This window comes from Lethenteron reissneri, chromosome 39 (genome assembly GCF_015708825.2).
Source record: "Lethenteron reissneri isolate LAM-NWPU_2019-01 chromosome 39, ASM1570882v1, whole genome shotgun sequence".
Classification (NCBI taxonomy): domain Eukaryota; kingdom Metazoa; phylum Chordata; class Hyperoartia; order Petromyzontiformes; family Petromyzontidae; genus Lethenteron; species Lethenteron reissneri.
This window is the reverse complement of record NC_083817.1, coordinates 10,939,036-10,963,845: the sequence shown is the minus strand read 5'-3', so window position 1 is coordinate 10,963,845 and position 24,810 is coordinate 10,939,036. Positions and strand designations below refer to the sequence as shown.

General features: G+C 47.0%; 1 protein-coding gene across 1 annotated transcript; it reads right to left on the bottom strand.

The window, feature by feature from the left end:
- Positions 1-9,074: 9,074 nt before the first annotated feature.
- Positions 9,075-21,124, bottom strand: LOC133351988 (uncharacterized). Its single transcript, XM_061567655.1, has 5 exons — positions 20,800-21,124; positions 19,819-19,971; positions 14,710-14,812; positions 13,868-13,979; positions 9,075-9,942 (listed from the first exon to the last, which is right to left on the bottom strand). The coding sequence occupies exons 1-5, from the start codon at positions 20,876-20,878 to the stop codon at positions 9,538-9,540; spliced, it is 852 nt and encodes a 283-aa protein (XP_061423639.1). The 5' UTR covers positions 20,879-21,124; the 3' UTR covers positions 9,075-9,537.
- Between the last annotated feature and the right edge of the window lie 3,686 nt (positions 21,125-24,810).

Sequence of the window (24,810 nt, the reverse complement as noted above, 5' to 3'; positions counted from 1 at the left end):
TCGATTTAAACTATTGTCATTTTAGTGCGTATTTAATGTGGCGCAGCACTGATGTTGTAGGAGAAAACATTTATTAAAAAGCCTATTTAATTAAGTAGAACGTGTTGTCTATATTTATTTAAAGTTGCGCATTTTGATGTGACGTCACATTTCTCACCCCCCCCCCCCTCGTCACGCATCGTCACAAATGTCTGACCCCCCCCCCCCTAGGTGCGTGACGTCATTTATGGACGGTCCCTAAAGGGCCGCCAACGATTTGCCCAAGTTCTGTGGTCCTTAATGTACGGTATCGTTTGAAGGTGTTTGTCCAACTCCGTTGATGACCCGAGGTCACTCACGGAGTGCGGTGGGAGTCAAGTTGGCCCCAACGCGGTCACAGAACGAAGACTGATTGCGATTACAGATGTCTTGAGACATCTGGCCCAGATGTCTTGTGACCCCCCGATTAATTGATCCCTAACATGCCCCCCTCCCACCCTCCTTTGGATATGCATGTCTGTTGTAAATAAACCTTACGTTAAAAAAAAATTATGTCTTAGATAATTAAATGGGGGGGGGGGGGGGGGAGGTCACAAGACATCTGGACCAGGCTTTACGTACTGCCGCCATACCCTGCGGTAAGCTGGGGGGGTATATGGCGACCTCGGCAAGTGACGGAGCTTCCTCGAATCTCCGCGTGATTCACCAACCCCCAGTAGAGGCCGGATCCGAGATACAAACAACACGGGGAGCGGATCAGCGACATCCGCAGGGCGTGTGTGTGGCCGCGCAGCAGTGAGGCGTGCGCCAAGTCCTCCTCCTCAATCCTCACCGGAAAGCTTCTCCCAGACGCGCTCAGCGTCACAGGCACAAGGGCCAAGCAACGGTGGGCCAGGTGCGGTGGCTGCTATGCACGTGGCATTGTAATGCAGCACGAGCGGCGAGACCCGCTGTCTGTGCGTCGAGATGTCATAACCCTGGCTCGCCAGGAGGTGGTACAGCACATTGCAGACGCCCATCTCTTCCATCTGTATGGAATAGACGAGCAGCGGTCCCCAACCATGTTGGCACCAGTTTCGTGGAAGACAATTTTTTTCACGGACGGAGATGGGAAGCTTTCCAGCGACGTTTGTTTTTTACTCATTTTGGCTCGGGATCAGCAGCTTGTGGGCTTACCAAAACTGTGACTGAGACGAGTGCGCAGTGCGGGAAAGAGGCGCGGACGGAAGATAAAATAATTGGCGGGCCACGCGCGGACTCACCACTCACCTCCTGCTGCTGTGCGGGGTTGGGACCTCTGGGATAGAGCGTTGCCCCCTTGCTTGCACGCACGCGCGCGTGGCTTTTCTCCACGTGTTCCAGTTTCCTCCCAAATGTAAACACTCGTGACATGGCTGCAAACATCTTAATATATCGGGGGCCGTAGAGCTCTGACAATTGTTGGTGCTCACCACATGACGATGCAATGCCCGATCCACAAATATGATGGAGACGACACAGCGATAGTCTGCTACTACTGACGCGGTTATCTGGCTTGATCACCTGAATGCGATATAGTAGTTGTTGCTCTGCATCTTCATCAGGCATACAAAAGAAGACCGAATGGCTGCAGCCTTCCTGCTTGTTGTTATCCGTAGGCTATCGTGACCAAATGTTGATTCATGATTGATTTTGGGTCAGATCAATCTGCATAATGGATTCAGTCCAAATATGGATTTGATCTATTCACATCATTGAATATGTGCAGAGCTTTGAGTTGTTATGGCCTTGTAAGCATGGTGGGGTTTTCGCCAGGTCATACGATTTTCTTCCACATTCATCATTTTTGTAACATCTTAGTTGCAACAGTCGGGTGGCTCAGAAGTCAGGGTACTGAGCCAACACGACTGACATCCTGATTTAAAATCTGGGTTTCAGATTCGCGTGAATACAAAAGAACATCATATTAACATTGCCTCTACACTTAATTTGAGAATAAAAAATGTTTGCAATGCAAGAAACAACCTCACAACAGAGAATGTGGTGTACAGTTTAACACATAAAAAGCACCAGTTCTGAAGAACCTTTAATATCTCTTATCGTCATATTTCATATGTAGCCATATTTTCCTGAATATAATCTTCAAAAGCACAATTCGAATTAAATAATAGGACACTAACATTTGAAATATATATTAGAACTTAAATGAGACAATATTGACCCTGACCTAAATATTACATGTGGTTTCCAACAAAGTATGGAATAAAAGCCTCTTTGGAGGGTTTGTAATCCAAACGACTGCTCACAGTTGCCGTTTTGCAGCTTCAAAATCACCCTGAGCAGTGAAATGACCCAGCATTTTTTCCCTGTGAAGTAACAGCTGTTCGCTCGTGGTCATGCTGAATGCTGCTCACAAGGATACTCGGACTGCTTGCTACATCAATTGTACAAGTGAGTATTTTTTGCCGATTCAGCAATGTATTTAAAGAAAACGGTCAGAAGCATATAACAAGTAGTAACAATTAAAGTATGAGAGAAAAGTAAGTTCATTCCATTGATCTTTGAACCTTCTTCCACATTTTCCCCAATAGCATTTGTTCAATAAACAAGACAAACGTACGCTGCTCCCAGAGCATTGACTTTCACACCCACAGTGGTTGCTCCGCACCCATCAGATCATGGGAGGGCATTGCCTATTGATTTAATGAGAACGCACGTTGCTGACGAGACGGGATAAAATCAGACTCAGTCCAAGGCTCCTGCCCATAACGCCAGGGCTTCCAACCAACGAAATTGATTTATGAGACACCTTGCTGCAAATAATTGGTTAAGTTACACGGGGGGAAAAAACCTCACTAAGTTGTTGAAATACATGCTTGGTTTTGTTTTATCCTGAAAACCCACAGCACAATGTATTGAATGAAGAGCAACAGAAGAGTTATACCGGTGACTTGGTCCAGCGGTGCGTTCGGCATTTGTTGCAGAGGTTTGCGGTTTCGATTCCTGCAGGCTGCCCTGGTTAATATTGCAGCAGTGGGTGGTATAGATCGCGTGACATGAATTGAATAAAAGTAGGCCATTGTGTGCTGGTGTAATTGTCCAATATCATCCAAAGTTGGATATTACTTTATTGGGAAACACATACAACCTGCGGGTGTTGAAATATATATATATATATTTTTAAAGGAATTCGGAAAAAAATGGCTCTTCTTTATATATTGGTTGCCGACCCCTGATCATGGGAGTCCAGTTTACCATGGGCAGGGGTCGGCAACCTGTGGCTCCGGAGCTATATGCGGCTTTTTAAGGACTGCTTCGTAGCGTTATACTGGTAGGAACCTCCTGGTTACACCAGCCCACAGGGGATTACTGTGTCCGTCCATGCATCCAAAAATGGGAGGGGTGGGGCTGGATGGAGAGGGGAGGGTGGGGAGGGGCTGGGTGGGGAGGTGCTGGGTGGGGAGGGTGGGGCTGGGTGGGGGGTGGGAGGGGTGGGGCTGGGAGGGGAGGGGCTGGTCACCCCGTGGTGCCCTTGTAAAACTCAACGTTTAACCTACTCACGCCGGCTTGTGCCCGCCCTCACAGTCGGCTATATTTGCGGAATACACCACACCGCCGTTGACCTTGGCCATTGACCGAGCAACCCAACGTTCCTACCAGCTCCCTCCGCAGGAATGTGTTTTATTAAGGATCACGGTCTCGTATTCACATGCAACCGCCGGGTCTTGAAATATTGAGTGTTTTTTTTTTTTAATGGCCCTTCTTATTTTTGTTGCTGACCGCTGTCCGGGGAAAACAAGCGATATAAGAATACCATAAGCTTTTACTCTTGTGTGAATTTTACCTGCAAAGGACATGCAAACGTGGAGGGAGTTGATTTTTCCTGTGATATCCATGCAAAAATATTAGACAGAGGTGTGCAGTTTTTCCAATTATCTTTGACTCAGCATAAACACATCTTTCTTGTTTTGTCAGTCTTGTTAGCTTGTTGTGTAGGCTTGTTTTTCTCAATTAATAATCAAGCAATGCTCAGTGACGAAATATTCTGGTAACAGTTAATGAGCATCTGGATTTACTACAAGGTCACATTACTCAATTGGCAGCCCGAAATGTCAAGTGGTGATGACTCACGACTGTTTGCAACAATGAGTTGTAAGTACCGTGTGCAGCCGGGTCCGTCGCATGAAGCGCTTACATAGAGGGGGAGGGGGGGGGCATTGACGCAGCGGTAAGCGCACTGCGCTATGAACCTGGCAGCATCCTGAGTTTGAATCCTGGCCATCGCTAACATCAGTGGGCAGAGTGATCTGAACCAGTCCCCGACGCCCTGCACTCTCTTGACCAATCCACACTGACCAGTGTGGTTAAAGTATGGTCAAACAACCTCACATGACCGAAACGGCGTGAGGCCTTCGTTTAATGGTGGATTGACAAATGGATGTAAATATAAATTATGTTCAACACACTGTGCTTTAATACTCACAATCTGAGTTAAACCTCTACTCCCATACACCAGTGGAAATTGGCATCTGAACATGACCTATGCTCTCTCGAGGTCGATAAAGCATTGCATGGATGCCTGTCATGGTGGTGGTGAGGTCAAAGTCACCTCTATGGAGACAAAGATTATGCACTCCCAGAAGGCCTTGCAAGTGGTGGGCTTTGTAAGAAATATTTTTCTTTATTTATATACGTGGAGACAGATGTGGAGACATGTTTTGCCTGTTATTTATATTCTCCAGAACGTATGTTTAACTTCTTTCGCTCCGTACCTGGCCAAATGTGTTAATGGGAGGTACGGAAATCAAACTTGGGTCGCCGAGTTCGTAATTCTTTACTTGCTAATCATTGAGTTACGTATTATATCATTTTCCATCTCACTGGGAGCTCATACATAAGGTGAGGTGTCCTTGATTGTAAGTTGTGCAGTTCACCATCATTCATGCAAGTGTAGTGTGCTAAACACATTCCTGCGGAGGGAGCTGGTAGGAACGTTGGGTTGCTCGGTCAATGGCCAGGGTCAACGGCGGCGTGGTGTATTCCGCAAATATGCCCGACTGTGAGGGCGGGCACAAGCCGGCGTGAGTAGGTGAAACATTGAGTTTTATAAGGGCACCAAGGGATGACCAGCCCCTCCCCACCCAGCCCCTCCCTGCACGACGGACGGACACAATAACCCCCTGTGGGCTGGTATAAGCAGGAGGTTCCTACCAGTATTAACAGACACTAGTAGGAGGTACTCTTTTATTCCGGCCTTCACAGCCTTAGGGGATAACCACACACCGGGTCGGCACAGCCAAAATGCTGCCAGACCCACAGCTTGAAGAGGGTGACAATCACAACGACGACGGCAGACGAGTTCTACTCCAGATCGCAGCAGCCCCGACTGTGAGTCGGAGCTCGCCTTTAACCTGCCCAGCGTGGCCAGGCTCCGCCCTCCGCCCCCCCCTGCACCCCTCTCGATCCCCCAAAGGGCTCCGTGCCTTGCCCACAGGTCCAACTGGTAGAACGGGCTGCTACCCCTAATTCCATTGTCTACCTATCTCCCAGCGACACGCGCTACAGTGACTCATTCAATGTCACGACACAAGCAAGCCTGACCATTGATGAGACACTGTTGAATCCGGTCAATAGTTTCCTTGTTTTGAAACAATGCTGCTGAAAGTTTGCCCTTCTAGAAAGCCGTGCGGCTGATGGGTTGTGTGTGATAGTTGTTTACATGGAGAGATGGTTTCGTGAAGGAGAGGTATTGCCCCTTATTTTATTTATATTTTCCACAAAGATGCTGGTGATTACTTTCAGCTATCCACCCTTTAGGTCGACACACCGTTGATTGGTTGGTCCCTGCTATGGTGGTGGTGAGGTTGTGGGGAGCGGTGGTGCAGCGTTAAGCACACTGCACTACGAACCCGACGACCCGAGTTCAATTCCCGCTCACAGCCAACTCCAGTGACCGGTCCTGGGCCTCCCCTATGTCTACTCAGCCTCAATTGAGTAACTAGTGCGATGTGTAAAATCATTGCTGCTCAGGAGACAAAGGCGGCCAAGCGTGGTGCTGGCCACCCACCCCCTCGTATTCCGTTCCAGCCTTAATAGGTGCCCGCTAACAGCACTTGGCCTAGCAATCTGTTAAGGCTATACGGGAGATCTTTGTCTGTTGGTGGTGAGGTTTTATGGAGACAAATGCATGGACATGGGTGATGCTGGCCACACAACCACCCTATAATTTGCTGCTTTATTAGCTACTCGCTAAGTGTTTGCATTTGAATGAAAAAAATATAGCATTTGCAAAAAGTGCTCCTGCTATAATTGTTTTCCATTGTAAGAGTGTACAAGACAAATGTGTTGAGTTGTGTGTTTTTTTAATACGAGGAGTTAAATGGGAAATGCGTCGCCTTGGGGAGGCTTTTATCCAGCGGCAGTGTTTTGGTTGCGCTCAGCTGCACCTGACTTCAAGGCTGAAAAACGACGAAACTTTCGGTCAGGAATAAAGGCAATTACACGTCCCACGTGTTTGGCAGCATGCGGTGAGGATGTGCGCGGTGGGAGTGCAGGACATAAAAAAACGCTCTGGAATGTGCAACTTTATACGCTTGAATGAACTATATCTTTGCATGCGTGAGTCACACGACAAAAAGGCACAAACCTCTCTGGCCACCAGCTAATTTGAAAACAAGTCAAGGGACTGCGTCCCAAGTTTTCTGAAGAAAAAAAACACACAAAGCGAATAGACTCACAAAGCAAAGTTGCTTACACGCGAGACGAATGGAACAGAGCAGCCCAGCACTGGCATCGTAACAATCGCTGTCACGACGCCTAATTTAAAAGTCCAGGCCACTTCCGGCCAGGTGGCGCTGTGCCTAAAGCACTTGGCCTCTCAATCAGATCGTGGACAAAATTATAACTTTGTTGAAAGTCAATAATCATTGACATGAATGGACCGGCTCCCACCATGAGAACGGGTACTTCTCACCAACGGTTTGAGCGGTGCCAGGTTAAGGTATCTTTGCCAATGGCATGCACTCCAAAGAACGCGATAAAGTCTAGCATTGCTTAATAAAGAAGTCAATGTTCTTTGTTGTTCATGGGCCCCTCTGGAGTTTTGGGCACTGGACTAATGCCCCCCCCCACCCCCATTTGCCCACTCTTCCCCCCTGTCCCAAAATCTGGCCCTGTGCTTACAGCAGTCACAAGCGGAGACGTGCGCTGGTCCTACTGCTGGTTTGGATGGGGCAAGAGTTAAAGGTGCAGCCGTGCAATTGCTCGCTCGCGGCACTACTGGTGGAGGGGCATCGAGTAGAGGGAGCTCTTGAGGTCATTGGCCAACTCTTCCACAGTGGCCAGAGAATTTGTAAGAGGTGGGTGTACCCACACTGTACCCCACCACCCAGCCTGTCGATCGTCTCGTGTACTCATGTACACTGGTGGGTGGACACAGGCGAGGGTAATTAAGAACCTTGGCCATTGTTCTAGCTTTTAACTGTCTCGCCATTGTGCTAACCATGGTTTGAGTCGGCATTTCAAAGCAGTCGGAATAATTTCCAAACTCCATTGTTCACACCCCCCACCCGTCCTCCACATCTTGATCTCTCATTTATGTGTACCAATGTCCCTTAAAATGCAAATGAAGTTGTTACACATTGCACGTGTCTAATGAATGGCAAGATAATTTGCATTGTGATGGGGGTATTAACCCCCAAGAATGGAATTTGAGGTAACCCTGACATGGTTCACAATAGAGGTGACTCACTCCTTAGCACTGTGACCAATTTCAATTGGTGGCTTAATCATCACACACCCAACTTCCTTACACAACCACATCTCAAGGAGTTCCCCTCAGTGACACAAGCAGTCCCCACCGATTTCACATAAACACTGAATGAACACGCGCTCCAATCTTATAAAAGATGTAGTGGCCGAGTTGTTTTTTTTAACTGGTGCTGGGTGGATAGTGACATCGTGGAATTGTTAGAGGTGTCAGCGGCTTGGGGAGGAGAGCCTTCATTCAGCAGTGACTTGACAATGGCAGACGATGACAATGATGAAATACATTCCAGCTATCTTTGCAAATATTTCGGTAACATTTTGAACAGGCTTCATCAAACACCAGTTAATTATTCACACCTTTGTTTTTCACTTTGTGTTCGGACCATGGGACCTGCCATAACAACGTGGAATTCACCTCTCGCCCACCAGCAGAGATGAGTACAGAGACATTTCCACAAACTGGGAGCTGGAAATGGAAACGTCAGTTATTTATACATTTTCAACACGAAATATATGCAGTACCTGGGCCCCTACCCAGTACATGTGGAGTTTCTACTATTAGCTCAATGCGGCCAAGGTTTTATGGTTGCTGCCATTTGTCCTGGTGTTTGCAGGTAGCCGTCCTGAGAAATCTGTAAGTCTTACTGGAACAGCTGTGTAATAATGCACCATTAAAGCAAATGCATTGACGTACAGTTCTCCCCTTTTCCGGTATCGCGAAATATTACCTTTCATCCCATGGTATGTTCTGGCTTTTATACCTCAGAAGTGGCAACCATAGCCAGGGCAGATGAGCACCCAACTCATGCTTGGATAAAGATACTTCGCACTTCTGCTCTCCGCTCCTCTTGCCTGTTCGCTCGGGGACGGTACACATTATTGTATCTTCCAGCCAAATCAACTTTGCATGAAGAAAATATGGACCAAGATCACTCGGAGTGTCTCCCTGTCCCCACGATAATTGTCCTCTTTTTTACGTAGCTGTCCTGATTGATCTGTAAGTCTTTGAAGAACATTTACAACGGCCCACCCACCCACGGCACATCACGTCCCCGATACAAAATTGTACAAGCAGACACGTACGTGCTGATGGGGAGTGGCGTGAGTGTGCGGAGGCAGGGAGGGCTTTCCGCTATATTGTGTGGCTCAAGTGAGTTGAGGACCGGTGAGGGGTGAGGGTCAGCAGTGTGGTGAATGTCTGACCAGGGTCAGGTGAGTGCCATACCAGTGTCTTGTCACCCTGTCCATAGGACGACCTGCCTGTTAGTAAAGTATATATATACATACATAAGGGATGAGTGATAGGTTACATTTGTTTGAGATATTGGATTTTTTTTGTTAGGCCTGAATTTAAGATTTTATTTAGTTTTTATTTATTTAAATGTATTACATTGCAATAACACATTCATTGTTTATGAACCAATCGTAATTATTGAAGTATTTAACATTTTTATAGTTTCATATATTTTTTCCCACAAAGTTACATCAGTCTAATAATTCAAACATAACAAAAGAAAGGTAATATTTTAATAAATTAAGCAAAAGTGGCATCACCCGTAGGGGGCGATGTGGCTATGTGGTTTTACCCAGTGAGGTAGAATGTATATTCTCATTTGGACCATGACACCTCCACACACAATGACCTACATAATGGGGGTGACATCACTTCCGGTTACCTTGCAGTTTACAATCAATCCGAAATGAAAAAAAAAAATTCCGGATCATCCGTAATGTCATATTTAGGCCAGATTTCTTGGGTATTTTTGGAAAAAATACAAAATCCGGTCACGCATCCCGAACATGCGCGTGCACCTATTTCCTGGCCGTCGCCTGGTTCACAGGAGAGGTCAAGGGGGTCATCTCTCCATCCGCACTGCAGCTGCTATCCTCCCGGGAGTCACGGTCGATGAAGCTGTCGGTTTCGCACGATCTGCTGTCGTCTTCGTCATCTTCGATGAAGTGCAGCGTGGCCACGGCGTCTGACGGGGCGCGCCGGGCTGACACGTGAAAGCTGCAGCGTGGCTCGGGGGACGCCCGCCTCCACTGTGAGGCGTTGCGGGTGCACGTGGACGGCACGGCGGCGGTGGTGGCGGCGAGCGGGGCCAGCGGGTGGTGGGGATGGTGGCTCGACAGCTCTTGGTGGGGCTCCCTGCGCACGAGAGGAATGATCTCGCACGCCGCCGAATCGGTGCAGTGGCCTCTGTGGCTGGATCCCATCTGCGGCGAAAACGAACAATAAAAATATATTTCAGGGGCCACGAATTTAAAAGTCGTTTAGGTTTTCACATTTGTGGCTGTGTAGCTCTTTCATGCGCAGCAAGTGGGTTTGTAACATTTCTGTTTAGAAGGTAATTAATAAGATCGGCTGGCCTACATCAAAGACCTGCGGTAGCCGGTGACTTTATACAATCGAGGGAGAATGTGGAATAAATCCATTCAATTCCTGGAGAAGCTGCCATCACAACGGAGTTACTTAAATCTCCCCACCTGTCCACCCAGCAGAACACACATAGGCACACTACAGTTAGCCAATCGGCATTTGCGTTTGGTGGGGTAAAGTGTGGACACTCCAACCTTTTCCAAGACGTCTGGCCAGTGTGGTAGAGTAGGACAAATAACCCTCAGAGGGACTCTCTTGACCTCCCTCTCATGGAGACCCTTCTTGCCAGCAGTGAGGCGAGCAACAAATCGCAGGGCTGCACATGAATATTTTCACATTTCACAACTAAACTCACAACTACAGTTGGTCTTATTTTGTTTGCTTAGTGAGACTTAAAAATTGTGGTCAAATGCATATTTGAATCATGATAGCCCTTCAGTGACAGAAATGTGACATCACTCCCATACATTTCAATAAAATGTCCGTGCAGTATGCTTAACCTTCAAGTTTTTTCGGATCATTGGCAGGTGCCAAGAAAGATCTCTCATTTGGCTTTTTTAACAGACAGTTGGGACAAGTGCTGTTAGCGAGCACCTAAGAAGCCTGGCACAGCACCACGGTTCAAATATTCTCCAATGTTATTGGCCATGAGCGGGAATCAACTCGGGTGGCCGGGTTCGAAGCGCAGTGCGCTAACCGCTGCGCCATCGCTCCCCACAGGGGGCCAACAGACGACATGGCACATACACACTCTTGGGTTTCCCACAAAGCAGCGCTCATCTTCTAGAACTCCGGACGGACCATGTGCTGAGTGGAACTCGCACTCCTCTTCGACTACCAGTCGAGCGCCTGGAGCAGAACGACCTGGCGGGCCCGACCCAGGCACCCACGCTGCGCACACCGCGAATACTTCTGCCCCCACACGACACCGAGATTTTCAAATCTGGATTGGTCGGTGGTTGACTGAGAGCCTCTCATCGTCCCTTCTCAGGGGTGGATGAAATGAGTGTTATTTCCCTCTGGGCGAACCCAAAGGTGGCCTCCAAAAGAGAATGTGGATTTCACCTGTGGGTGGTTCGGGGTCAGACCGATCAGAATATCTAGTTATACTGGAGGAATGCGATGAGCTATGAAGCTATTTTTCACAGATGTCTAGTAAGGGGTGGGTCAGAAACATACAACAATATAAAAAACATGATAAGAGTGCAAAGTATAGGAAAGGTAAACACATTTAACTTAAAAATACATACAAATAAAACCAAAATTTTTTTATCTTACCAGGTAAAGCCCACTGAGCTATTAACTTATCTTTCAGAAGCGACCTGGCCACAAATGATAGTTCAAATTTACAGCAGCAAAATAATCAAAATGTATGTATCTAAATGATGCACGGAGGGCACTGACATCTTCTACTCTTAACATTCTGTCGAGGTTCCTCTTGTTGTGTTACCTTGTGCTGCCCGACATGAGTTCAAAGAATCAATACTGTACTGAGAATTAGTGGCATGGCCCGTTGAGTGTGCAGGCGGCGCAATTGCACCAGGGACCCATGAATCAGAATCTTTATTCAATACTGGAGGAATCCAATGAGCTATAAAGCTCTTTTTGCACAGATGTCCAGTAGGGGCGGGTCAGAAGGTGACAACAACAAACAATACAAAAACACGATAGGAGTTCAAAGTATAAGAAAGGTAAACGAACAAATAAAAAATAAATGGAACTTTTTTTTTATTTCACCAGGTCAAGCTCACTGAGATATGAGCTTCTTTTTCAGGAGAGGCCCAGGCAGGCACCGGGCTACGATGAGGGTGGGCGGTGGACATTGAGCACGGGGATTCCTCCCCTCACCCATTGAATTGCTTGCGCACTAGTGCCCACGCCAACCATGCCACTCGATGATAGTGAAATGCTAGGTGAAATACCATGGTGACGTCGGACGTACTCGGACAAAATTACTGGGATGGTAACAGTGGACTCAGGCTCGCGCGGGTGTAACCCACCGACCTAAGCCATATTTTCTAAAACTCTCTATAATTATGTTTTAATCAACAAGAATACCACAATTCTTATCGTGGTAATTTTTTTACTTTTAACTGTGAGTTTGCAACATTTGCCTAATTTCTCATTTCCAAGAATGTGCGTGGGGACATTCACGGAATGAAACCACAACGCAAGAAAAGGAAAACATTTTACAAAAAACGGCACCCATTTTACTGGAACTGCGAGTGTGCATAGGCGTTATGGGATGTGCACCTGCTATTCTTACACATTCCGGAAGGTCGCCCATGTGCTTCATTTAAGTATAACATCATTCACATAAATGCTGCCAAAATCGCACCTAAAATCTGACGTCACACTGACAAAGAGTGGACGAAACCTTCGAGTTGTTGATCCTGAGCTCTTCGTTGCTGCAGCTCTCTCCTCTACGACGTTGCCGCATCCCTCACCTCCTCACGTCTGTCATCTCCCCACATCCCTCTTCTCCAATCTCCAGATAATCCAAAATGCGGCTTCGAGACTTCTCACACGCCACAGTAAACAATAAATACCACGTCGCCTCGATCCTCCAATCCCTCCACCGACTCCCAGTCCGATTTCAGGTCGATTTCAAGGATCACCCTCGCCGTCTCTTCTCACTCTACTAATCTCTGGCATGTTTTCACTCGAGCAACTGAGGCTTTCTGTCAAAGCCCTCAACCATTGGCTCAGTGGGAGGTCACTTGTTCTCCTCTGCTGCCCCCGTGGTCTGGAACTCCCCTTCACCAGCCAACTTTAAATAATAAAAGGATTGTCAATGTTTTTATTATTTTTGCCATGATATGCCCTGTACCTCGGAGGTGGCATCCCGAGATACATATTCTTGGTTCTTTCGGTAAAGTCACGTAGAAGGGAAATAATAAAAAAATATAAATATAAAACAATAAAAATTATCACGACGTTTCGACTGCAACACAAGCAATCATCATCAGGTGTGAAATCCACAGCAAGAAAATTTGAAAAAAGTGGCGCTTTTTCCTAACGTCAGCACCACGGAGAGATACGTTGGGCAATTTAAAGCGAAAATCTTGAGAGCAGGCGGATTGATTGCTTATGTCTGAAGTAAATTATTACATCTGCCGCAAACGTATCTTTGACAGAGAAGGTACAATAAAAAATGTGAAAAGTCAACTATTAATTGAACCAGTGTGGGTTGTCCATTATGTATATATACGTGTTATCTCTAAAGCCACATAGTATTAAGGGACGTGCTGAGTGTTTTTGCTATTTGTACTTGTGTACCACTACCAATGCAGAAACGTAACTGAATAATGAGTGCTGTTACAAACATAAAATATTGGTGCTTAAGTTATTCCAATCAGCACCCACACATGCCACCCGAGATCCTGCCAGTGAGATAACGGCAAGTGAAAACAGGGGCCGCTGAACGGAAGTGGATCTTAGCTTTGCAACTCAGCATGAATGAAGAGAGACCCATAGTTTATTGTTCTTCCCCCGGACATTCTGATTATCTATGTATGGTGCGAAATAAGTTCAACACACATATATTCATAGACTCACACAGAGACCCATAGTTTGTTGTCCTTCCCCCCGCACCTCCTATTAGCACGGTTGGCTACGTACGGTGCGAAAAACACGTTCAACATACGTACATACAGGGCCACGCATTGGCTCAGCTTGGGTGTGCAAGTGGCAAAGGGGTTTCATGGGGAGTCTGCAAGGTGTGTGAACGGCGTTTGGATGCGGCCCCTGAGGCTTGGGTACCTGCTGCAGCAGCAGTCGCGAGTCCATCTTGTGGCCGGGCTGCCTCCTCCACCTCGTTGTCAGCGCATCCTGAAGGGACTTTATTGTGCTCTGCAAATCTTTAAAGTAGTATCTGCACATGGCACAAACAACAACAACCGCTGTTCGTCTATAAGTGGTGGTGTGATCATAACAGTACTTGTGTCAGGCTAGGTGCACCTTGAGGTCATGTGAAGTGTCAAGGGCTGTGGGTGGCTAGCACCACGGCCGGCTGTCTTGGTCTCCCTCGTGGTCGATGTTTACACACCGCACCAGGTACTCATTTAAGGCTGAGTCGACCTACGGGAGGCCCAGGACTGGTTCAGATAATCATCACTGATGTTGGCCGTGAGCAGGAATCAAACTCGGCCCACTAGGTTTGTTGCGCAGCGCATTAACCGCTACACCACCGCTTCTCACACAAAGATAAAGATCCCCCATATAGTCTGAACAGACTGTAGGGGCAAGTGCTGTTAGCAAGCACCTATAAAGGCCGGCACAGCACACGAGGGGGTGGGTGGCCAACACCACGCCCGACCGCCTTTGTCTCCCTAGTGGCAATGTTTAACCCACTGCACCAGGGACTCATTGGAGGCTAAGTCGACCGAGGGGAGGCCCACGATCAGTTCAGATAATCGTCACTGGTGTTGAATCTAACCCAGGCCGCCAGGTTTGTAATGCAGCGAGCTAATCGCGACACCACCACATGCAACACACACACGCTGACAGATACACGCGTGGCAAGCATGCACACGCATGCAACCCACACGCACAGAATTTGCGGAGCTGCCGTTTGTGCCAAAAGCGGGAGGATGGGAGCTCACCTCACTCTGACGAGCAGATAGACGATGCAAGCGAGCAGAGCAATCAGCAGCACGATGATGGAAATTGCCAATCCGAGCACCTTCCAGCTCACGTGCCCCGAGGCTGAAATGCAACGTTGCGACGATGTAAACACAGCAGAGGCTCCGACCACGCTCTCTCCAGTGGTGTACAAGCGCGAGTAGCAGGGGCCATGGTACAAGGAATAAAATGACCCTCCACATAACCCACCCCACCTGTGTCATAACACTGAGATGCTCATTAGCAATAGTTTAACTGTTACATACCCTGCTGATGAGGCTCCGTGAAGTCGAAACCAATCCATCAGCGCCTCATTAAAAAAAAACCCATGACTGCCACAGCATGGGGAGTCCTTCATCCAGTGGTTGATAGATGCATGGACTAATAATAGCAGCATTATATTACAAGGGAATGATACGGATCTTTTCTATAAGAGTGAGCGTGTTGTCACCACAGCAGTGACAAGCCAGTTCAGACTCTGAAGGTCTTAGATTAGAATCCGGGTCAGGTCAATAAATCATCCTTCAAGGGTCAATAAAAGACGTACTATATTTGTGGTAATCTTACAATGTGATTTTTGGTCTTTGTGATAGGAATGAGTAATTTCCACCAGTGGCTCAGGACCACCAACAGAGATGAGCTCATCGGAGCACTGAAGCACTTTCAACATTGGGTCAAGCTGTTTCTGCGTGTGTGTGCACGTGTGTGCGAGTGCGTATATGTATGTGCAGTAGTGTAGCTGTTAGCGTGCCGAGCTACAAATCCGGCGACCCACGTTCGATTCCCGCTCACGGCCAACACCAGTGACGACTATATGAACCGGTCATGGGCCTCTCCTAGGTCAACTCAGCCTCAAATGAGTACCTGATGTGGTGTGTAAACATCACCACTGGGGAGACAAAGGCGGCTGGGCGTGGTGTTGGCCACCCACCCCCTCGTGTGCCGTGCCGGCCTTCATAGGTGCTCGCGAACAGCACTTGTCCAAACAGTCTGTTACAGGTTATACGGGGGATCTTTGTATTTTTTATGTATGTGTGTGGGGAGCGGTGGTGTAGTGGTTAGTGCGCTGCGCTACGAACCTGGGGACCCGAGTTCGATTCCCACTCACGGCCAACACCAGTGACGATTATCTGAACTGGTCCTGGGGCTCCCCGAGGTCGACTCAGCCTCAAATGAGTACCTGGTGAGGTGTGTAAATATCGCCTTTGGGGAGAAAAAGGCGGCTGGGCGTGGTGCTGGCCACCCGCCCCCTCATGTGCCGTGCCGGCCTTCATAGGTGCACGCTAATAGTACTTGTCTCAAAAATCTGTTAAAGCTACACGGAGGATCTTTGTCTTTGTGTGTGCATCGGAAGCTGTAGTGTAGTGGTTAGAGCGCTGCACTATGAACCTGGCGACCCAAGTTCGATTCCCGCTCACGGCCAACACCAGTGACGACTATCTGAACTGGTCCTGGGTCTCCCCTAGGTCGCCTCAGCCTCAAATGAGTACCTGGTGCAGTATATGAGCATCACGACTGGGGAGACAACGGTGGTCGGGCATAATGCTGGCCATCCACCCTCTGATGTGCCATGCTGTGCCGGCATTAATAAAAAAGTCTGTAAAGGCTACAACGGGGGGCATTTTTAAGTGCTTGCCACAGATGAACCATAATACCTTGCTGATCTGGTCAAGGAGCATAAACAAAAAGTCTGTTAAGACTATACGGGGGATTTTGTCTTTTGTGTGCATGCGCCCCTCCTCCTACTCATAACGACTTTTAACTCGTAGGATAAAAAACATTCGTGGTCGTGCCATGAGTGTAATGCGTCAGTAAATTTACTGCGCTGAGTTGCGAGTTATTTGTGGCAAGCATCGCTGGGGAGTCGCCATGCACTCTAACATCTTAGGAGAAAGATGAATGTGCGTTACAGGCGGCGGTTCGGGTCGTAAAATTCCACAAACAAACAAAACGGCGACTGGGTCGTGCTCATTTCTGTCAGTTACTTCTCAGTACTATCTGCAAAAAGTCCACACTCCTACAATGAGAACCATATTCTGATGTCGCGTTGGAATCACTTTGGCGAAGCGTGGCCCCTTGTCCGACTCTTCGTCTGAAATGTGCTTTGGGTGGTTTACTCGTGCAGTCTCAGTGTAGCTGATACACGATTGTAAAAAATAAATTCTGAAGGAGAGACATCTCATACAGGGTCAAATAGATGTCTTGAGTCAAAACTTAGTTCCATGTCCCCGGGTCATTCCCGGAGAGATGGCATCCTAGAATCTCACCCAAATCCAGAAGAACGCTAGCGAACAGAGTGGAACGCATACGTCGAGAATAAACACCTCATTAGAGACCCAAACATCGCACCTCCTGGCTTTGACATTCCTCTTCGAAGACACTGGCGTAACCATCAACATCACCAGAACATCAACATCTCCTTCATAAATGGAAAAAAAATGTGACAAAAGCTACAGTAATACAATTGTGGTCACAAAACCAAAACTATTAACCATACAGTAAACCACGATAGTCTGTGCTCCTTCAACAGAGGAGGCATCACACAACTACACCAACTCTCTCCTGAAGCCCTTTCGTGGTGAGCAGACCTCAACATCGCCATCGACCTCCTGCACACATTGCTACTGACATACACAAGAACATAACAGAATTCCCGATGAGAACTTCTGCTGAGATTGACAGGCATATCTCTAAATCGTGACCCTGACGGTACAGATGGGATGTACTGTATTGTCTACTATCATGTTTTTTGTACTCTACTATGTGTTTGTTGTTGTAACGTTCTTACCTGTCCCTACTGGACATCTGTGAAAAAAAGAGCTCCACAGCTCATCGGATTCCTCCAGTAGAAATAAATATTCTGACTAAGCGAAAATAGTGTACAGTACAGAATTGGTTGTTCTATACGTATGATGTATGTGTGTGTGGGTAGCTTTGTGATGCAGTGGACCCCACTACCAAACTGGGGACCTGAATTCAAATCGCAGCCACTGCTAACATCAGTGGTGAGTGATATCAGAAACGGTCCGAGGGTTTACTCAGCCTTACATGAGTGGCTGGTATTATGCATAAGTACAATCACTTGGGAGGCAATGGTGGCTGAACATATTCCCGGCCAAACCACCCCTTTGTGGTGCCGGCAAAACTACCCCTTTGTGGTTGTTGCAAATAGTAATTGTCCCAACACCTTATAAAGACCATATGGAGGATCTCGGTCTTTGATTTTCTACTTTGTGGTGTATGCGTGTGCTACTGCACTCTGAGGCCAAGTGGCATGGCAAAGGTTCATTGGCAGGTCAAAAGACAGACGCAGGTGATAACCTTTGGTCCGTTCCGTGACCTCCCTGCGGGCCGTCAATGCTACATGGTGGTCTGAGAGTGCACGTAGCACTGCAGTGACACCACCAGCATGTTGCGGTAAATGCCGGTTATTACTGTTTTGTGTGTTTGTGAGTGTACGCGCGCATGTAAACTAAATGCTCTTTTGACCATAATCCTAAAAAGTACTCTTCTATTTTTTCAAAAATTAATGCGGTCTAATTCAATGTTCAACATTCATGGCCACGGCTTAGGAATTACGAACCATTTAATAGATTAATACCACGATGATGAATTTGCACAGCTGGATAGGCTGATGGTTGGCATGCTCCCACTTACCCAATTTCTACAATTGTTTCCCACTCAGGCCAACCTGGAATATTTTTAGCCGGCCAGATGGCTCAGTGGTGGAGTCAGCGGCTCCGCATCAGAAGGTTGCGAGTTCAAATCCTGGTTGGGTCAATACAAATAATACCACTTTTTACTATGGGTAGAATGTATAATTTCCACCATTGGCCCAGGGCTCATGTGAGCAGGAAATCATTTTGATATCTTGTAATTTTAACAGGAAATTACCATCAGCAGATCGCCGGTTTATATCGCAACGAGCAAACTATTGCAACACCACTCCACCCCAAATGCCTCTACCCAGAGCTTTCAGCCGGGTCAGTCTGGGTCAGCGATCCAGAACATATTTCCACACCCAGCACACGACATTATGTATATCTCTCCTCACTATGGCTGTGGTTGTGGTCACTTGCCACCTACTCCAGTCGACTAGTAACCTGGAAAACATCCAGTGAGAAATTAAGCCCATGCCTCCACTATTATAGCTGGTAAAGGCAAAGGCGAAGCCCTTCAATTGTTTGCTCATGCCACTGCTGAGAATAGGGCCTCCACTCCTGGCAGCTTTAGAGAGCCTCTCTAGAGAGCATTTTGGCCTACTCCTCCACTCTAGCCAGGCATCTTGGGAGTGGTGTGGGCACCCATACATTATCCCACGACACGCGACCTGCCGATCAACTGGTTCCACGATTATGAACTACAAAACGCTAATAAATGCATTGCCTTAAGTGGTGCATTATTATAATGCAACTGACAGAAACCGAAAATTTTAATTAACAGATTTCCCAGGACAGCTTTTTCAACAAGAGGACGACCTTAGGAAAACCAGGAGAGGTGGCCATAGTCAAAGGGCCAGAGCAGAAGGTAGTACAGTAGCACATAAGGCAGCAGATTTATCTTGGTGGCTCATGAGAGTGCATCACTTGAAAATCACACTCGATTCAAGTGGCTATCACACAATTAACTACTTTTGGCCACGTATAAGAAATTGGAACTGCTAAAGTTATGCTGCAACACCTCTGGTGACACCGACAAGTGAAAAGGTCAGAAACCTGCGGCTCCGGAACGGCATGTGGCTCTTTAAGGCCTGTAGCACAGCTCTTGAAATTCGAAAATTAATGGCCGTTCTTGTTATTTTGGTTGCCAACCCATGACCATGGAAGTCCAGTTCACCACGGAAGTCCAGTTTACCATGGGCAGGGGTCAGCAACCTGCGGCTCTGGAGCCTCGTGCGGCTCATTATTTATTAAGAACCGTCTTAAATTCACGTGAATGGCGGCTCTTGAATTTTTACCGAATCGGAAAAAAATGGCTCTTCTAGTTGTTTTGGTTGCTGACCCCTGGGACAAGTGCAATACAGCATCTGCACCGTGCTCATGGATCACAACGATAGTTGCTGCTGGTAAAGGATCGATACTATAACTCACAATGGACAGCCTGTTGTTCCTGGCAGAAGTCCCCGATGTAGGGTGGCGAGCAGACACAGCGAAATCCCAGCGACCCGTGATTGTCCGGAACGCACGTCGCCTTGTTCTGGCACGGATTCAGGTCGCAGCCCAATTTCACCTCGTCCGCATCATCTGTGAAACGCCATCACCACCATCATCAGCCGCCAAGATCATTCCACTGCTGGATGTGGGCCTCCTCAAATCTCTCACGAACCTGCGATTCAACATCCCCTATATAGCCTTCACAGACTATTGGGTCAAGTGCTGCTAGCGAGCACCTGCGATGGCTGGAATGGTACACGAGGGGGGTGGCCAGCACCACGCCCGACCGCCTTTGTCTCCCTAGTGGCGATGTTTACACACCGCACCAGGTACTCATTTGTGGCTGAGTCGACCTGGTGGCCAGGTTCTTAGCGCCGCGCGCTAACCACTACACTACCGCCCCCCGTCTAGTCCAACCCAGCACCTGCACACGAACTGATGTCATCACTCCCACGTCCTCGGTGGGTGTCCTGTGGGGACGCGTTACAAAGCCTTTGGCTGCCGATATTATTCTTGACCATCGTTCGGAATCCCTTAGAAACAATGGTTCTTCATTGCAAGGCCCCTGACGCACCCGATCATCATCATCGTCGTCTGGCTGCTGTCAATCACCGATGGTTGAACTGATAATCAATGAAGAGCACTCACTGCCTTGTAACCTTCCAGGCAACAGGCGTGCGTTCTGTCGTCCATACCCCTCCTCTTTCGATCTCTTAAGTCTAAAGTCAAGCGCCCCCCCACCTCCTCGCTCAATGTTCCTTTGCAAACACTTCACCGCGAGACAAAAAGGCTGAAATCAAATCCCCAACGCAGAGGCGGAGAAGTGCCGTGAGGGCGCCACCCCCGGGCTTAAAACACCCCGTCAGAATCATCACCACCACCGCCACTGCGCAGTCTCTCTCCGCTGCTCGTTGGTACCTGCAAGCCTATCGAGCTCCTGTCCGTAGTAAGCGTCCGCGGGTGCTACCAACAACGACGCCAACAGCGGCAGGAGCATTGGAAGCTGCTGGGAGATCAATTGCTGGAAACCAGCTTCCAGACTTGACCATTTGACGCCGCTGACATAACGGACCCAACGTGTCCGCCTCGGGAGTGTGATTGTGAGAGGGGTTTAATGGTGTAGTCGCCGGTTAAGCTATTCGTATGCTAGTTTTGATTTATTTTTAATTATCCTCAACGGATGCTTCCGTTGTTGTTGTTGCTGTTTGTTTTTAAAAACTCACGTTGGCCGCACGCGCCCACGCACGTGTTTCGCAAGGACGCGGACATTGGCCGTTGATTCGCCCGAGCGGCTTATTCGCAACCTGCAGTCTGAAGTTGGCGCCTTATTCGCGGACGAGATTCGAACTTGAAGACGACTCCGCCCGCCGTTGCCGATCATTGCTACAACGCTGTGGGCTCTCATCTCTGTGATATTGTCTTTTCCGAGACCAAGGTGCTCTGCAAACCTTCTGGCTACCATCAAAGGTTTGCACACGAAGCCATCCAGATATATAAACACAGACATAACTTCAACCGTGATGATGGGTACAAACTGAGTAATCATTGGAAAGATGGTATTAACCATGCAAAAAAGATTTAGCTACACATTTTTGGACCATCTTATATAACAGGTACTATTCTACTTTACCAAGTGTTGACATCCCCAGCGTTTAACAGCAACTCTCCTTTTTGTATTTGGATTGTCAACCAACACCAGGTAAAACAACAACATGTGCACCTATTGGTCTCTTTTAGCCCCCCCCCCCCCAACACGTTCCATTCATTGGCTGCCACATTCAGATAAGCCCCTCCCCCCTTAGCTTGTATTTAAGAGCTTGGAATTTTGCCTCACTTGATACAGTAAATCTAGCTGTGACGGTCCCACCTGATGACGGAGACTTGTGTTGCCTCCGAAACGTCGTGATTTATAATTGTATTTCTATTATTATTTCGATTATTTTATATTTATTATTTATTTTTACCTACGTGACTTTACCGAAAAAACCTAAGAGTTTGAAGACGACTCCCCCCCCCTGCCCCACTGTTCTTCCCGCATTCGCCCACCCAATGGGAAGAGGCAGCGCGCGCATGACGTCACTGTTTGAACGCCCGATTGCTGTCCACGTGGATACTCAAGTGCGCACATGACGCCACTCCGTTATAATTCGTGTCTATCGGCCATCCTCCCTTCGAACAAAGGGTCCTGTCCAAGCCGTAAATAGCAAATTTCGTGGATAATGATATTGGCCTTTTAAATGAATTACCTTAAATAAATACATAAATAACACTGTAACAAAAAAAATACCGTATTAATTTTTTGTTCCTGGGTAGTAAGTGTTATTTTCCAATTGCTTATGCCTCAAAAGTACATAAAATGCTATTATTCCCCACAAACTTTGCTTTTGTGACCAGGACAGTGATATTTTGAAATTTACCTATCTTCAACGAGAAAACGTGGTGTGCATTTGTGTCATTCCTTCGCATAAAGTCCTGGTCACAAAAGCAAAGTTTGTGGGTAATAATAGACATTTTCTATACTTTTGAGGCATAAGCAATTAGAAAATAACACTACCCAGGAACAAAATTCGTGTTACATAGTGTATTCTTGGTTCTTTCGGTAAAGTGACGTAGATTAAAAAATGCAATTAAACAATTTTTTTGAAAATAATAAAAGCAAAAAACCCACGACGTTTCAATCGCAACACAATCGGTCTTCATCAAGCGGAGAGAAAAGAGGGGGCAAGCCTCTAAATGCAGCTGCTTATGAGGGTTTCCAAAGTGAGTGGGCGGAGGACGAGAGTTGCGAGGAGATGCTGTGTGCGTGAACAGCACGGGCGGGGCAGCCAGTCAGCCAGTGCCAGTGTAGAGTAGACAATGGGGGAGCAAGGGGGTAGAGATAGGGGGAGAGAGGGGGGGGGGGGCAGAGATAGGGGGAGAGAGGGGGGGGGGCAGAGAGATAGGGGGGGGGGCATTGCACCTCGTTACACACACCCACACTGCTGACGGTAGAGGTTGACAAGAAAACACAAATCAAGTCATGACCCAAAGTGGTTGATGAAATTTTTCCAATGATTGCTGAGTTTATAACCGTCGTCAGAGATAGGGGAGAGAGGGGGGGGGCAGAGAGATAGGGGGGGGGGGGCATTGCACCTCGTTACACACATCCACACTGCTGACGGTAGAGGTTGACAAGAAAACACAAATCAAGTCATGACCCAAAGTGGTTGATGACATTTTTCCAATGATTGCTGAGTTTATAACCGTCGTCTCGGTTGAAATTGTGTCTGTATATATGGATGGCTTCGTGAACGAATCTTTGTTGATAGCCAGTCGGCTTGCAAAGTACCATCGTCTTAGAGAAATACATTTCATGTGAGCCAGCCGCATTAAAGTAATGATCAGCCATGCCTTATGTTCACGAACACGGTCCGAGACATGTCGTTTAATTTCCCCAATGTAACTGCTGCCGCAGATACAGCTTAGTTTCTAGACGCCGGGATATTGCATGTCAGGAATCTTGTGGGATCAGATCACGAATTTTATGCACTGTGTTAAATCTGACCTGGATCTTGTGTTTGTTCAAGATTTTGGAAATAGTTTGGTGATCCCTGCTATGTAAGGCAAGGTGATGGTTTTGATTGGATCTTCAGATGGCTCCTTCCTCACGGTTGGGGTGATGGTTTTGTGGATTGTGTAGTCAGAATATCCATTCGCCTTGAGAGCCTGGTGTACGTGTTTGAGTTCACTGGTCAGATGTTCATGGTCGGATGTACATTGAGCTCTATGGTCTAGCGTTTTGATGTGGGAAATATTCTGGGATAGATGGTGGTGGGAATCAGGTTTTAGGTAGGCGTCAGTATGGGTTACTTTCCTGTAGACAGAGTGGCTCATTGAGCCATCTGGTCACTTTTGTATTTATTTACACGCTTTCTATTAACTCACTCTGTCTGTTGTTGTTGTTTTCTCAAATCTTGTAACTCTATTTTAACCCACTTCCCAATGTGGTATCGACTGCAAACTTGGTATACTTATGTCATACTGATGACAATACTATTCTATAATATAATTTAAAAAAATTAAACATTATTTTTTATATTTTATGTTTCGGCTTGGGTCTAATTGTCCACGCTCAACTAACGTTGGCTGTAAATCACCACGGTCCCTTACTTTATGGCAAGCTTCGGGAGTCGTGGAGTTCTGCCATTACTCGTACGGTACATTTCATTAAAGCGTGTTTTTTTTTTCAATATTACTTATTGATTAAGACATCTTAAAAAGGTAGCATGCCATCCTTTTCTACCTCCATGGTGAATTTGATTGCTGGGTGTATAGAATATACAGTGTAATCGATGAATTACATGAATATTATCATGACACAAAAAAGTTATAATAAACTTAAATACATTAATATTAAGGTATTAAATTAACTTCCCTTAAATTGTGATGATGCTGTGCATCATAACTTTATCTCATCACTTTATCTCTCATCACTTTATCTCTCATCACTGTATCTCATCACTTTATCTCATCACTTGCTCTCTATCTCGATGCAGTCGTGTAGGGTTCCAGATGCGATTCGCAGATATCCAAAATCGCAGATCGCAAGTTTGTGAATAACGAGGGAATACTGTACATACACGATAGCACCAAAAATAAACGGCTTTACTCTAATAATGAATAAATACTCAAAACTGAGCAACAACACTGTATAGAACATTGTGGTGTATGACGTTAGGTGGTGCTGTAAATACCATCAACAAAATAAATATTCTGCAATATATATCCTGCGGTCTGTTCCTCCAAGTACAAAAATAAAAGTAATGGCGATATTCCATAACCCTTCAGTATCAAATTAGGGACTCCTTTAAAGATAGGGTCCTTGCCTATTACACCTCGTTCACCAGGATTGATACGAGCAAGCCTGGCTGCTGATGAGACAGGGCTCTA

Bases quoted from the DNA above. Each gene is read 5' to 3' on its own strand.
- LOC133351988 (XM_061567655.1), bottom strand. From the start codon at position 20,878: ATGCTCCTGCCGCTGTTGGCGTCGTTGTTGGTAGCACCCGCGGACGCT. The intron at 14,813-19,818 runs GTGAGTTATAGT...GTTGCATTTCAG, and splicing joins GGAACAACAGGCTGTCCATT to CCTCGGGGCACGTGAGCTGG. The intron at 13,980-14,709 runs GTGAGCTCCCAT...TGCCATGTGCAG, and splicing joins TATCTGCTCGTCAGAGTGAG to ATACTACTTTAAAGATTTGC.